The sequence below is a fragment of the Rana temporaria genome, chromosome 9 (genome assembly GCF_905171775.1).
Source record: "Rana temporaria chromosome 9, aRanTem1.1, whole genome shotgun sequence".
Classification (NCBI taxonomy): domain Eukaryota; kingdom Metazoa; phylum Chordata; class Amphibia; order Anura; family Ranidae; genus Rana; species Rana temporaria.
The window spans coordinates 88,505,778-88,521,482 of NC_053497.1; the positions used below are offsets into that span (position 1 = coordinate 88,505,778).

Here is a 15,705-nt window from a genome sequence, read left to right on the forward strand (position 1 = left end):
CATTGACGTAAAGTCGTATTCAAGAACGACTTAGGAAAACGACGTAACCGACGGAAAAAGCCGACGCGGACCCGACGCCATACTTAACATGGCATACGGCGGACTGGCGTAAGGTTACCCCTCATATAGCAGAGGTAACCTTACGCTTACGGAAACGACGTACACAACGCAAATTCGTTCGGGAATCAGCGTATCAGGCTCATTTGCATAGTCAAATGAGACCTGAACGTAAACGCCACCTAGCGGTCAGCGTTGTATTGCATTTAGGATCCGACGGTGTAAGGCCCCATACACACGACCGAGTTTCTCGGCAGAATTCAGCCAGAAACTCGGTCGGAGCTGGATTCTGCCGAGAAACTCGGTCGTGTGTACACTGTTCAGCGAGGAAGCCGACGAGGAACTCGTCGAGCCGAAAAGAGAACATGTTCTCTATTTCCTCGTTGTTCAATGAGGAAAGTCGGCCCGCCGAGATCTCGGCGGCTTCCACACTGAACTCGACGAGGAACTCGATGTGTTTGGCACGTCGAGTTCCTCGGACGTGTGTACGGGGCCTTAGTGACTTACACCAGTCGGATCCTAGCCTAATTCCGGCGTATCTTGTTTTGTGAATACAAAACAATGATACGCCGGCGGGAATTTCGAATTACGCCGGTGTATCAGTAGATACACCGGCGTAACTCTTTTGAGAATCTGGCCCAATGTTTTTATGTGGTGCTCATTCATGCAATGAAATTGCCAATATAATTTAGAAAAAAAACTATGAATATTACAGTTAGACACTTTAAGCCATTAGTATTTGTTCTGTCTTTTTGCTGATGTAGGATGACATTTGAGGATTGGTGTAAAAATTTCTCCAGTGCCGATGTGTGCCATGTAATAAACACCTCCTTGCTCAGCAAACACAAGACATGGGAAAAGGGAGAAGCACGTGGAAAATGGACAGTAAATGCAGACACTTTGCTGAATCGCTCTGGAGGGTGTTTCAATTACAAAAGTACTTTCCTTCAGAATCCGCAGGTGACTGAGATCTTGACTAGAATTTCATGATGTTTGACAGGAATAGCTTGCAGGGGTAAGGTTTTATGCTACTGGCTTGTTACTTAACTTGTCAACATTCTTCTAGCACAGCCATGCTCAACCATGGCTCCATCAAACACAAGGGCCCCTCCAGAGGTTGCTAGGAGTCCTCGAGCTCTGTTTTTTTCTCCTCCAGTTTGATCGTTTTTGCACAGTCTTGGAGCCATCTGCGCAATCTTGTTAGCTGTCTGTAAGGGTCATATTCTTACTGGTCACCAATAGTGTTGAGCAGAATATGCCATATTCGATTTCGCGATATATCTCGAATATATATTCGAATATTCAAGATATATTCGCTAAATTCGAATATTCGTGATATTTTATCGAAATTAATTGATTGCGATTTTTCGCTATTGCGAATGCGAAAATAATTGCGATTTTTTAATAACTGCGGTAGGAGCGCTCTGATTGGCTTAGAATATTCGTGATATTTTATCGAAATATCGCAACATGCGAATGCGATATTTATTGCGCAATTTCGAGATATGCTGGAGGAGCGCTCTGATTGGCTCAGAATATTCGTGATATTTTATCGAAATATCGCAACATGCGAATGCGATATTTATTGCGCAATTTCGAGATATGCTGGAGGAGCGCTCTGATTGGCTCAGAATATTCGTGATATTTTATCGAAATATCGCAACATGCGAATGCGAAATTTATTGCGCAATTTCGAGATATGCTGGAGGAGCGCTCTGATTGGCTCAGAATATTCGTGATATTTTATCGAAATATCGCAACATGCGAATGCGATATTTATTGCGCAATTTCGAGATATGCTGGAGGAGCGCTCTGATTGGCTCAGAATATTCCTGATATTTTATCGAAATATCGCAACATGCGAATGCGATATTTATTGCGCAATTTCGAGAAATGCTGGAGGAGCGCTCTGATTGGCTCACTCTGAAATCGAATATTCGAGATATTTTAACGCAATTTCACAAAATGCGAATGCGAAATTGATTGCAGATATTTCGAAAACTGCTGTAGCAGCACTCTGAAATCGAATATGTATGATATTTTAACCAAAAAACATATTACGATTTTTCGATCGCGCATGCGCAATTGCGCGAACAACACGCGACCATTTCCTGGAGCCTTGCCAGTTTCCAACTTATGATCGCAGCGCAATCACACAGCAACATGGTTGGAAGCAATTTCACTAAGTCTGAGGAAAAGTTGCTGATTTGTGTAAGTATTTTGACCACTGTTATTTCATCATCTTCAACTGCATTTTAGTCTAGTTTAAAAGTTAGTATATATGATCAGATATTAGTATTTCACAAAAAATGTGTCTCCTGCTTTTACAAAACTACAAGTCCCAGCATGCCTGGACAGCTGCAGACACCCTGGTTGGCAAATGTGTATTTAGGCACTTTTCCTTGTTATTTAGCATAATGAATTTAACATTTTTTTGGACATAGGACGTATGCGAACGTCCTGACTTCAGTGTCCTCAAGGCCCAAGGACGTTCGAATACATATTGCCCTTTAGATGTTGCAGAACTACAACTTCCAGCATGCCTGGGAATGCTGGCACTTCTAGTATTGTAAGTTCTGCAGGCCCCCATTTTTCAGGCCTTTATGCACGGGTCTCTAAACTGTGGCACCCTAGATGCAGCAAAAGTAAAATTCTTAGCATGCACTGACAGACCGTGGCTGATGGGAGTAGTAGTTTTGCAACAGCTGGAGGTGGACTGGTCGTGAAACCCAGAGTTAGGTAACAAACCCGTAGTGTTTTGCAACCATTCTGCCTCCAGCTGGTTTTTTTCTGTTGAAAAGCCTGTGGCGTGCAAAACACAACCCAAAAACTCCACCCGGTGGAACGAAAAATTTGCACACACCTAAAGAGTGACATCACAAAAAACTGCGACGGTTGCATACGTCAGTGGTCCTCCGAAAAGGTCCCGTCTCTGACCCCCCGGGGCGTTAGGCTCCTGACAGGGAAAAGAGTTACTGTGGTCCATACAGCCGAAGCCATATGGACCCATCTCGGTCCAAGCAGCGCAATCAACACGCGAACAACACGCGACCATTTCCTGGACCCTTGCCAGTTTCCAACTTTATGATCGCAACGCAATCGCAGAGCAAGATGGTTGGAAGTAATTTCACTGTATCTGAGGAAAATTTGCTGATTTGTGTAAGTATTTCGACCACTGTTATTTCATTATCTTCAACTGCATTTTAGTCTAGTTTAAAAGTTAGTATATATGATCAGATATTAGTATTTCACAAAAAATGTGTCTCCTGTTTTTACAAAACTACAAGTCCCAGCATGCCTGGACAGCTGCAGACACCCTGGTTGGCAAATGTGTATTTAGGCACTTTTCCTTGTTATTTAGCATAATGAATTTAACATTTTTTTGGACGTAGGACGTATGCGAACGTCCTGACTTCAGTGTCCTCAAGGCCCAAGGACGTTCGAATACATATTGCCCTTTAGATGTTGCAGAACTACAACTTCCAGCATGCCTGGGAATGCTGGCACTTCTAGTATTGTAAGTTCTGCAGGCCCCCGTTTTTCAGGCCTTTATGCACGGGTCTCTAAACTGTGGCACCCTAGATGCAGCAAAAGTAAAATTCTTAACATGCACTGACAGACCGTGGCTGATGGGAGTAGTAGTTTTGCAACAGCTGGAGGTGGACTGGTCTTGAAACCCAGAGTTAGGTAACAAACCCGTAGTGTTTTGCAACCATTCTGCCTCCAGCTGGTTTTTTTCTGTTGAAAAGCCTGTAGCGTGCAAAACACAACCCAAAAACTCCACCCGGATGCAGTGAAAAATGTGCACACACCTAAAGAGTGACATCACAAAAAACTGCGACGGGTACATACGTCAGTGGTCCTCCGAAAAGGTCCCGTCTCTGACCCCCCGGGGCGTTAGGCTCCTGACAGGGAAAAGAGTTAGCAACGCATATCTCCCCTATACGTGTATCCTGTGTTGTTAATAATATATTCATAATTATGCAAATGATAATGGCTGCTATATTTATGCAAAAAAGGTGGCGACCGAAATGGCAGGATATAAAATCTGTCATGTTACCCCTGTCATTGATTAATAAGGCGAGAATGCTTCCAATTGTTGAATAGCATACATTTACGTCATATATCCATAAGGCTGTCAACAGAAGTATTACAATATACTTTGTTCTTCATCTTGCAGAAGTTCCTGGAAACAGGATACGATGAGCTGCGGAGGCAGCAAGAAAAACAGGGAGTTATAAGCTCCCTGATTGAGGAACTAGGCGCCCAAAACGGCGAAGAACACACTCGCATGGCGATCCTCAAAAAGTGGTCCGACCTGAAGAGGCGCCAGATGAACCGGGTCAGGCGTATCCGGAATAAATATCATCCTGGTAAGTTATTGGTCACAGTTATGTTTTTTTTCCCCTAAAGTGTATTTTGTGCGTGTACTCGAGAGAGGAGCCGGACTGCAGGAGTTGGGAGTAGGCAGGCCTCCCCCAGAGGTAATCTGCCACCTTTTTCCATGCCCCGGGTGGCAATGGCGGGTGTGAGGGGGTCCTCCCACACAGACCGTCCTACCTGCTCCGCTTCGAAGCCCAACGGGGCAGAGGGACTCCCTATAAGGGAGTGAGAGGATTTGCCCGCTCAACCAGCCCCGTTAGTCCTTCGCCTCTCTTTTTAGAGACCGCATGGTCAGAGTGCGTGCATGTTAACCCAATTGCGAGTGCATGTGTAAGTGTGGTGGTTTTTGTGGGAGGGAGGTGGGCATACTAAGCGCAGGCTTACCTCGCATAGCACACCCACCGGGGGCCGAGCTGAGACCACCAAACTCAATTCACATGTAGCCGAGAGCGGGATCCGAACCCCTAGCTGCAGAGGTGAATGGCTTGTCAGCGCAGTGGCAATCGCGTTGAGCCAGCCCGGGTCCCTTGGGGACAGTTATGTAAGGTCATATGTAATTAATGTAAGGTCAGATGTTGTTAACCAAGACGCCATGTTGTTGTAACATATATCACCACCAGCCAAGGTATTCATAGTACTGTTGGAAAAAAACATGGGACAGCAGACAGGAACACAGAAGTTATGTGGGAACATACTTTTCCCATTGCTTTGCATGGGACTTTAAACAAAAAGCCCGACCCTCACCAATGGGGTAAGTTAAGGGATAAATTAACGATCCTATACTTTAAGTGGACGTATAGATAACATGTGACCAAGTGTTATCAAAATATCTACAGCTGTTATGAAGTAACATGTATTTCCCATAGAGTTGAATGGGACTTTAAAGAAAAACCCTGACCAAGGCAAATGGGGGTGGGTAAGGGTTAAACCACCTATCCTATGTTTGTGGCTGACATATAAGTAACCTGTGTGCCAAGTTTCATGTAAATATCTTTAGCCGTTTTGACGTGATGGTGGAACATACATACATACATGCATGCACACACACGTTGAGTTTTATATATATAGATTCCCACTAAATTCCTGTGTTAGGCGTGGGGTTGTTATAGTAATCCCGTGTACTCCATCAAGCCCTTTTTTTAACATGAGATCGTCTGAACAAAACAAAGGAGACAAAAACAGCTCATTTTACCATGGTGGCAGCCCAGCTCACGCTCAGTCCCCTGTAGTGCTCACAAGACCCTTTAATATAACATTGTCCCATTGGTTAACTGTCTATATAAATTAATTTTGTATTCATATACAATACAGCAGAGTACACAGAATTTGCATACGTCATTAGAAAACATTTTTATAATCTATGAACATTGTGTTATTATAGGAGCTCCGCTACCAACTGTGCGCCCCAAGCGCACAAGGCGACAGGCCGCAGAGGAGGAGGATGCGGCAGAGGAGGATGCGTCACAGGAGGAGAGGGATGAGGAGGAGCAGCCAGGGCCCTCCCACTCGCCAACCCCAGCTCCTGCTCAAGTTGAGGTGCCTGATGCAGAGCTTACCCCCTCCCCCCAAATTTCTGGTCAAATCGCGGCTGCAGGGGAGGTCGAGGAGGTGGAAGAGACCGTTGCTGTGAGCCTCGGTCAGGAGGGTAATTATGTGCACAAAGCTTAATAACATTTTAACAATAACATGTAGATATAAAAATTGACAACATTTAAAGCGCACCCGTCAGATTTCAGAACCATAATATGGTATTTATGATAGAAGTATACAGGTAGTGCAGAATTATTGGGCAAGTTGTATTTTTGAGGATTCATTTTATTATTGAACAACAACCATGTTCTCAATGAACCCAAAAAACTCATTAATATCAAAGCTGAATATTTTTTGAAGTAGTTTTTTTTAGTTTTACCAATTTTAGGGTGATATCTGTGTGTGCAGGTGACTACTATTACTGTGCATAATTATTAGGCAACTTAACAAAAAAAAAATATATACCCATTTCAATTAATTATTTTTACCAGTGAAACCAATATAACATCTGAACATTCTAAAATATACATTTCTGACATTCAAAAACAAAACCAAAACAAATAAGTGACCAATATAGCCACCTTTCTTTGCATGGACACTCAAAAGCCTGCCATCCATGGATTATGTCAATGTTTTGATCTGTTCACCATCAACATTTCGTGCAGTAGCAACCGCAGCCTCCCAGACACTGTTCAGAGAGGTGTACTGTTTTCCCTCCTTGTAAATCTCACATTTGATGATGGACCACAGGTTCTCAATGGGGTTCAGATCAGGTGAACAAGGAGGCCATGTCATTAGTTTTTCTTCTTTTATACCCTTTCTTGCCAGCCACGCTGTGGAGTACTTGGACGCGTGTGATGGAGCATTGTCCTGCATGAAAATCATGTTTTTCTTGAAGGATGCAGACTTCTTCCTGTACCACTGCTTGAAGAAGGTGTCTTCCAGAAACTGGCAGTAGGACTGGGAGTTGAGCTTGACTCCATCCTCAACCCGAAAAGGCCCCACAAGCTCATCTTTGATGATACCAGCCCAAACCAGTACTCCACCTCCACCTTGCTGGCGTCTGAGTCGGACTGGAGCTCTCTGCCCTTTACCATTCCAGCCACGGGCCCATCCATCTGGCCGATCAAGACTCACTCTCATTTCAGCAGTCCATAAAACTTTTGAAAAATCATTCTTGAGATATTTCTAGGCCCAGTCTTGACGTTTCAGCTTGTGTGTCTTGTTCAGTGGTCGTCGTTTTTCAGCCTTTCTTACCTTGGCCATGTCTCTGAGTATGGAACACCTTGTGCTTTTGGGCACTCCAGTGATGTTGCAGCTCTGAAATATAGCCAAACTGGTGGCAAGTGGCATCTTGGCAGCTGCACGCTTGACTTTTCTCAGTTCATGGGCAGTTATTTTGCGCCTTGGTTTTTCCACACGCTTCTTGCGACCCTGTTGACTATTTTGAATGAAACGCTTGATTGTTCGATGATCACGCTTCAGAAGCTTTACAATTTTAAGAGTGCTGCATCCCTCTGCAAGATATCTCACTATTTTTGACTTTTCAGAGCCTGTCAAGTCCTTCTCTTGGCCCATTTTGCAAAAGGAAAGGAAGTTGACTAATAATTATGCACACCTGATATAGAGTGTTGATGTCATTAGACCACACACCTTCTCATTACAGAGATGTACATTACCTAATATGCCAAATTGGTAGTAGGCTTTCGAGCCTATACAGCTTGTAAGACAACATGCATAAAGAGGATGATGTGGTCAAAATACTAATTTGCCCAATAATTCTTCACTCCCTGTATGTGCTAGACACATAACAAGTGTATAGACATGATAATGATTGTTTAATAAGCAACATAAATATTTTATTTATTTGGTAACGGTCTTTGAAATCACAATGTTTTTTTCTTATATCCTAACAGTTGCAAAAAAAATGCTGCAGAGGCAGGCTTTGATCCAAAAAACGAATGACAAGATCCTCTCGAATCAGGAAAAAATTCGTTACCTGGACCAGCAGAATCGTCAGCTGGAGCAGCAGCAATTAATAAATTATTCAAAGATGTCAGAGCTTCAGCAGCGCATGCTTAATTACATTTAATTTTTTTTTATGTTAATAAAAAATGTTATTTTTTTGAAATGTTTCCTTTCTTTTTGAGATAAATTTTTAGGTTTTTCAACACATCTAACTTCACATCTAACACATCAACATCAACACATCTAACTTCCTAATAAGCAAAAAAAATGTTATACTATTATTTTATGTAACACAAACCTAGGACAAACTAAAGTTCGCGGACACAGACACGACGAACACAAACTAAACTGTTGAAAAATTAACATAACAAAAGCAACAATATATATATATATATACAGAGAGAGAGCAAGAAAGAGAGAGAAAATGCAGTTTTGCTCTTGCAGACAGGCTAATGGTTGCAGTATAAAGGCCGCAAACCAGGCTTTAACATAAAGTTCATTGTTTTAGTTACACTTGCTGTTACGATCCGGTCTGGTAGCTTGTAGCGGAGGCTGTTGGTGGATCCGCTGTGCCAGAGAGGTCATGAAGCATTACTCAGCATGGAGGCAGCAGCAGTAGTATTAAAATGTAATGTAACTATAAAAGATACAATTTCAGGGTAAATTGTGCTGCGTGGTCTTGCCTCCACGAATACTACTGACTGGAGACGGTGCCCCTGGAGATGTAAATGTGATCCAACCGTGTGTGGATCCAGTTCGGTCCATTGCCCCATCAAAAACTGCTCCATCCAAAACTAGCCCATCAAAACTGCACCATCAAAACTAGTGCTGCGCAGCTTCACCCGTCTCACAATTCGATGCGATTACGATTATCAAGTCCACGATTCGATTCGATTCGATTCCGCAATGCATCACGATGCATCACGATTGCAGCGCAAGTGCGCATGTCTCTCCCCCCAAAATACTAAAGGAGATTATCAGAGACTGCAGACATAGTACAGCAGATGGTCAGAGACTGCAGACATAGTACAGTAGATGGTCAGAGACTGCAGACATAGTACAGGAGATGGTCAGAGACTGCGGACATAGTACAGGAGATGGTCAGAGACTGGGGACATGCTACACGAGATAAGAGACTGCGTGCATGCTACAGGAGATGGTCAGAGACTGGGGACATGCTACACGAGATAAGAGACTGCGTGCATGCTACACAAGATGATCAGAGAATGCGGACATGCTACAGGAAATGGTCAGAGACTGCGGAAATTATGCAGAAGATCAGTAGGTAAGTATGATTTTTATTTTTATTTTAATTTTAAAGAAGAAAATAATACCCTTTAGTATCACTTTAACAAAGCCATTGAGTCTTTTGGCAGCAACTTGCATAGTAAACAGGTCAACATCACTGCACAAATAAAAAAAAGGGAGACATTCCAATCAGCAAGAAATATACTGCTTGCAGATCAGTAGATGGTTCCAGAGGGGAGAGATGTTTGGGAAATCACAGCAAGAAATTAGACAGTGAAAGAGTTTGCCTTACACATTGGGGGCTGCACAAACAGTACACACACACACAGAGGATCGCTGCAGCAGGAATGGGGGGGATGCTGCCACCTCTCTACACTCACCCATATATCAAGCATGACAGGCTTATCTCTCACCTCTGGAGCACTTCCATCCCCCCCTCCTCTCAGCTCGTTTGTAGTTTGCAGAAGCCAAATTTATGGCTCATCGCACGGATGTTACAACAGCTCCGTGCAGTCATGATCTGTATGCCTCTGTCTCTCAGCTCCTCGTGCGGCTCGGCACCGCCCATCGGGGAGATGTTGCAAAACTACAAGTCCAATGAGGCATTGCAAGAATGACAGTTACCAGCATGACTCCCACAGGCAGAGGCATGATGGTAACTGTAGTTTTACAACAGCTGGAGGGCCACCAGTTTGAGACCCTTGCTTAACAGAGGAAAGTTCCCTCAACCTTGTGTGGGAGGAAACAACTCACCTCACAACTGTTTGTGAGGTGTTATTAAACTCCTCAGCTTTTCCTAGGAAACCAATTTTTGGGTTTGCAGGCTCTCTGTAAACACAGCAGAAATTGAGGAATGTTTTTTGAATACTTGTCCTTTACATTGTTCGATCTTAAAAACTATAAATCTCACAGTGAATATCTTTATAGTTTACGAATCACAAGACCCAGACCTACATTTTGATGTATAGTATGTCTCTGAAATAATAAAATTTAAGGCACAGTCGAAGTTTACAAATTCAACAGCAGATTTTAGTTTTATAAACTTTGACCTCCATTGACTTCCATTGAAATAATGGATGTCGTTGGTTGCAAACAAATCATCATATTGTGAATACCGTTTGATCATTCGCTTAGCCGTAAATTTGTGTAGGTCGGCTTGAAAATGAGGGAGTGGTCGCAGTTTACAAATCATGTGCTGATTTTTCCGGTGTTCACATTCCACACTCTAGCTCTCCTCATTCACTCCTATGGGAAAATTTCGCCGCAAAAATGACGATATTTCATGAATGATTAAGCGAAACGTTCCACAAAGTAATAGCACACCATTCTGGAACAATCCACACGTTTCGATATATTACTTGTCTATGTAGTGTAAAAACTGTGGGAGGAGATACCGTTTAAAAGTTGGCTATAATAAGAATAATATATATGTGAGATAACAATAAGTGCTCTTGCTATGCAAGACCACTTTACTCTCACACAGGCATCATTTACAAGGAGTATTGGTAATATTACTAGATAGCATCTAAACACGTGGGCAGGACTTTACAACATCAGTAATGACCATAGTAGTCAATAGTGTCAAATAACTTGTGACATAGGTGTCGTGAGCAGCAGCAGTATTAGTAACAGTAGACAATATAGTGTCAAATCACTCGGGAAAGAGGTGCCATGAACAGCAGCAGCAGCAGCAGTGGTAATAGTAGTATAGAGTGGCAATTAACTTGTGACATAGGTGTCTTGACTGAGCAGCAGTAGTAGTAGCAGACAGTGACAATAGAGAGTCAAATCACTTGGGCAGGAGGTGCCATGATGAACAGCAGTGAAAATAGTAGTATAGAGTGGTAAATAACTTCTGACATAGGTGTTTTGACTGAGCAGCAGTAGTAGTAGTAGTAGTAGTAGTAGTAGTAGACATTGACAATACAGTGTCAAATCCCTTGGCCAGGAGGTGCCATGATGAACAGCATTGTAATAGTAGTATAGAGTGGTAAATAACTGTTGACATAGGTGTCTTGACTGAGCAGCAGCAGTAGTACTATTAGCAGTAGTAGTTGATACGGAGTCATATCACTTGGGCAGGAGGTGCCATGATGAACAGCAGTGGTAATAGGAGTATATAGAGTGTGAAATAACTGCTGACATAGGTGTATTGACTGGGCGGCAGCAGCAGCAGAAGCAGCAGTAGTAGTATTACCAGTAGTAGTTGATACAGAGTCATATCACATGGGCAGGAGGTGCCATGATGAACAGCAGTAGGAATAGGAGTATATAGAGTGTCAAATAACTGCTGACATAGGTGTATTGACTGGGCGGCAGCAGCAGCAGAAGCAGCAGTAGTAGTATTACCAGTAGTAGTTGATACAGAGTCATATCACATGGGCAGGAGGTGCCATGATGAACAGCAGTAGGAATAGGAGTATATAGAGTGTCAAATAACTGCTGACATAGGTGTATTGACTGGGCGGCAGCAGCAGCAGAAGCAGCAGTAGTAGTATTAACAGTAGTAGTTGATACAGAGTCATATCACATGGGCAGGAGGTGCCATGATGAACAGCAGTAGGAATAGAAGTATATAGAGTGTGAAATAACTGCTGACATAGGTGTCTTGACTGGGCAGCAGCAGCAGAAGCAGCAGTAGTAGTATTAGCAGTAGTAGTTGATACAGAGTCATATCACTTGGGCAGGAGGTGCCATGATGAACAGCAGTATTAATAAGAGTATATAGGGTGTGAAATAACTGCTGACATAGGTGTCTTGACTGATCCAGAGGAGTCATGGGAGAAAATCATGTGGTCAGATGAGACCATAATATAACTTTTTGATCATAATTTCACTAACCGTGTTCGGAGGAAGAATAATGATGAGTACCATGCCAAGAACGCCATCCCTAATGTGAAGCATGGGGGTGGTAGCATCATGCTTTGGTGGTGTTTTTCTGCACATGGGACAGGGTGACTGCACTGTATTAAGGAGAGGATGACCGTGGCCATGTATTGCGAGATTTTGGGCAACAACCTCCTTCCCTGAGTTAGAGCTTTGAAGATGGGTCGAGGCTGGGTCTTCCAACATGACAATGACCCAAAGCACACAGCCAGGATAACCAAGGATTGGCTCTGTAAGGAGCATATCAAGGTTCTGGCGTGGCCTAGCCAGTCTCCAGACCTAAACCCAATAGAGAATCTTTGGAGGGAGCTCAAACTCCGTGTTTCTCAGCGAGAGCCCAGAAACATGACTGATGTAGAGAAGATCTGTGTGGAGGAGTGGGCCAAAATCCCTCCTCCAGTGTGTGCAAAGCTGGTGTAAAACTACAAGAAAGGTTTGACCGCTGTAATTGCAAAGAAAGCCTACTGTACCAAATATTAACATTGATTTTCTCTGATGTTAAAATAGTTATATTCAGCACTGTAAATACATCAGGTCCGGGGCTTCATCAGGGAATGCATGACAAGGGACCCTTCAGCGCCCTGAACCGACGACGGGTGCCAGAAAGTCACCGCCGATCCAGGACTCATTCATCTTTATGAATGTGAGTCTGTCCACGGAGTCTGTGGACAGACGGGTCCTCTTGTCCGTGACCACCCCACCTGCCGCGCTGAATGTCCGCTCAGACGCGGCAGGTGTCCAATCTGGCAACCCAGTACTCCATGGGGTCGTCGGTGCTCATACTGTCAGAAGCACCGACGGACGCCATGTAGTCTGCCACCATGTGGGCCAGCCGCTGGTGGTGACTGCTGCTGCTGCTGGTGCTGGTACTGGGTCGCTCGGTTTGGAAGAACATCCTCATCTCTTCCATTAGGTCCCCTGCTCGGCTGCTGCTGGGTGCAGCCACCTGCTGGGTGAGATGAGGGGGGACAACTGGAGGCCGGGGAGTTGCCTGCTCCAACCGTCTGACAATGCCTGCCTGCAGTTCCTCCATCCGGTGCTGCCTCCGGCTGGCTGGGATGAACTGCTCCAGTTTCCCCTTGCACCTGGGATCCAAAAGGGTGGCCATCCAGAAATCATCCCTCGCCTTGATGGTCTTAACCCGGGGGTCCCTCCTGAGGCATCTCAGCATGTGGGCAGCCATGGGGAAGAGCACAGCCCGCTGTGACTCCTCAATGCTGGCCAGGTGAATGAGGTGCGACTCTTCATCCCTGAGGCGCTGCTGGTCAAACTCAGAGATGCCCAACCCCCGGACTATCGGTGCCCCCAACACCGGCTCTCCCTCCTGACCAGGCCCTGACTCCGGGACGACACCAGCAACCACCTCCTCCTCATCATCATCATCCTCCTCCTCCTCCTCCTCCTCGTCCTGGCCCTGGTCTCGGTCGAGCATTGCTGACTCCTCCTGCTCCACCAAGGCACTCTCCCCAGCTTCGAGCAGGCGATCTAGTGTCCTCTCCAGCATGAACACTATTGGCAGCACGCTATTGAGGCCGATGTGCTCACTGCTGACCATCTTGGTCGCCTGCTCGAAGGAGGACAACACTTGGCAGACCTGGTTTATCTGCCCCCACTCCGCACAGGCGATGAAAGGGAGTTGTGGTGAAGCCCTCTCAGTGCCTAGTTCCATCAGGTACTCCCTCACCGCCCTTTGCTGCTCCCACAACCTCTTCAGCATGTGGAGGGTGGAGTTCCACCGCGTCACACTGTCCACAATCAGCCTGTGAAGGGGCAGACTGTAATTCCGCTGCAACTTGGACAGGGACGCGGTAGCGGTTGGGGAGCGCCTGAAGTGGCTGGCAATCCTACGCGCCTTTGCCACAATGTCACTCAACCCTGGATAAGTGCGCAGGAACTTCTGCACCACCAGGTTGAGGACATGTGCCAGACAGGGCACGTGGGTCAGACTGCCAGCACTAAGGGCGGCGAGTAGGTTGCTGCCGTTATCGCAGACAACCATACCTGCCTGGAGCCTTCGGGGTGTCAGCCACTTCTGGACCTGAGCCTGAAGTGCTTTCAGCACTTCTTCTCCAGTGTGTCTCCGGTCCCCTAAACTAACAAGCTGGAGCACGGCCTGACAGCGCATGTGCCCCACACTTGAGTAGCTACGGGGGCGCTTGCTGATAGGCTCAGCAGCTGCGGAGACAGTGGCTTGAGGGAGACCAGCAGTTCTCCCCTGGACACCCCGGGGCGGCACCACAAGATCGGTTGCCGCCGATCCCTCACCGACGCCTCGGAGGGAAACCCAATGGGCCGTGAAGCTGATGTAGCGTCCCTGCCCATGCCTGCTGGTCCAGCCATCCATTGTCAGATGAACCCTGTCGCTGACAGCGTGATCCAGCGACAGGGTTACATTCTGCACAATGTGCTGGTGTAGGGCAGGGACACCAGTCCTGGCAAAGAAATGGCGGCTGGGGACACGCCATTGGGGTTGGGCCTGCTCCAACATCTGCCTGAAGGGGTTGCTGTCAACTATGTTGAAGGGCAGCAGATGTTGGGCAATAACCCTTGCCAGGAGCCCATTGAGGGAACGCACACGTCGGTCTCCAGGGGGGAAGGGAGTGGTGCGGTCAAAGGCGTCTGAAATCGACGCCTGGCGCCGGACGGCAGTGCGGGACACAGACGTGGAGGGTGCTGTGGAAGTAGAGGTCTGGCTGCCGGTACCAGTACCTCTACTAGAGGGAGCGGGGGGCATGACCTGCTGGAAAGAGATGAAGATGTGGCAGGGGCTGCTGTACCCTGCTCACTTGTGGTGGTGGCGCTGCTACCACCACCACGCTTCATCTCGTCAAACACCGCCCAGTGGTTTATCCTCAGGTGCTGGTTCAGGGCTGTGGTACCCACCCGAGCCAAACACTTCCCTCTCTTCACCCTCACTTTACAAATCCGGCAGATGGCCACGGTAGGGTTGTCTGCCACCAGGGTAAAGTAATTCCAGACAGGTGACTTCAGCACCGCCCTCCTGTCAGATGGGGTGACGCTTACTTGCACCTGCTGGGACTCGGTGCGCACAGGTGGAGCTGCCTGCTGCTGCTGCTGCTCCTCCTCCTGACACCTCCTGCTGCCATCACCAGTGGAGACCCTGACGATGGTCTCCCTGGTGGTGACCTGGCGCACCGTTTCACCAGGGTGCCTACCTTCCCCGTCGTCACTGACGTAGTGAGCCGACGCGTCAGATGGCAACCATGATGGGTCACCCTCTTCGCCCCCAGAGATGTCAGACCAAGGGCTGAAATGTGTTGGTCTGAGGGAACCAACTGACATGGAGCCTCTAGCCTGGCTCCGCTGTCCCCTCACCCACGCCTGGGTCTGACTAGGTGCTGCTGTTTCCTGCACCAAAACAGCAGCACCAGTTTGAAGGGATGTCTCTGGGATACTGCCAGCAGGTATCCCATCCTCCTCATCCATCCCTTCAAAAAGGTCCTGACCATCAGGACAGAGCTGGAGGTCTGCCTGATGCATGGCCTCCCCCAAGAGATCCCTCTCACTGTCGCTGTCGAACAGTAAGATGCTGGACTCTTGGGGGCTGGGGGGGGGTAGTACAGGCACCGGTGTAATGGTGGTACTACTGTGAGTCGGGACCGACGACTCAGT

The 15,705-nt window shown here is 46.4% G+C and overlaps 1 protein-coding gene across 1 annotated transcript in view; it reads left to right on the top strand.

Moving 5' to 3' along the window:
• CAPN6 (calpain 6) overlaps positions 1 to 15,705 on the top strand; it is a 99,761-nt gene that overhangs the window by 49,319 nt on the left and 34,737 nt on the right. The window contains exon 8 of the mRNA XM_040323874.1: positions 822 to 1,017. Coding sequence (XP_040179808.1) covers positions 822 to 1,017 — 196 coding nt within the window. The remainder of the gene's footprint in view (positions 1 to 821; positions 1,018 to 15,705) is intronic.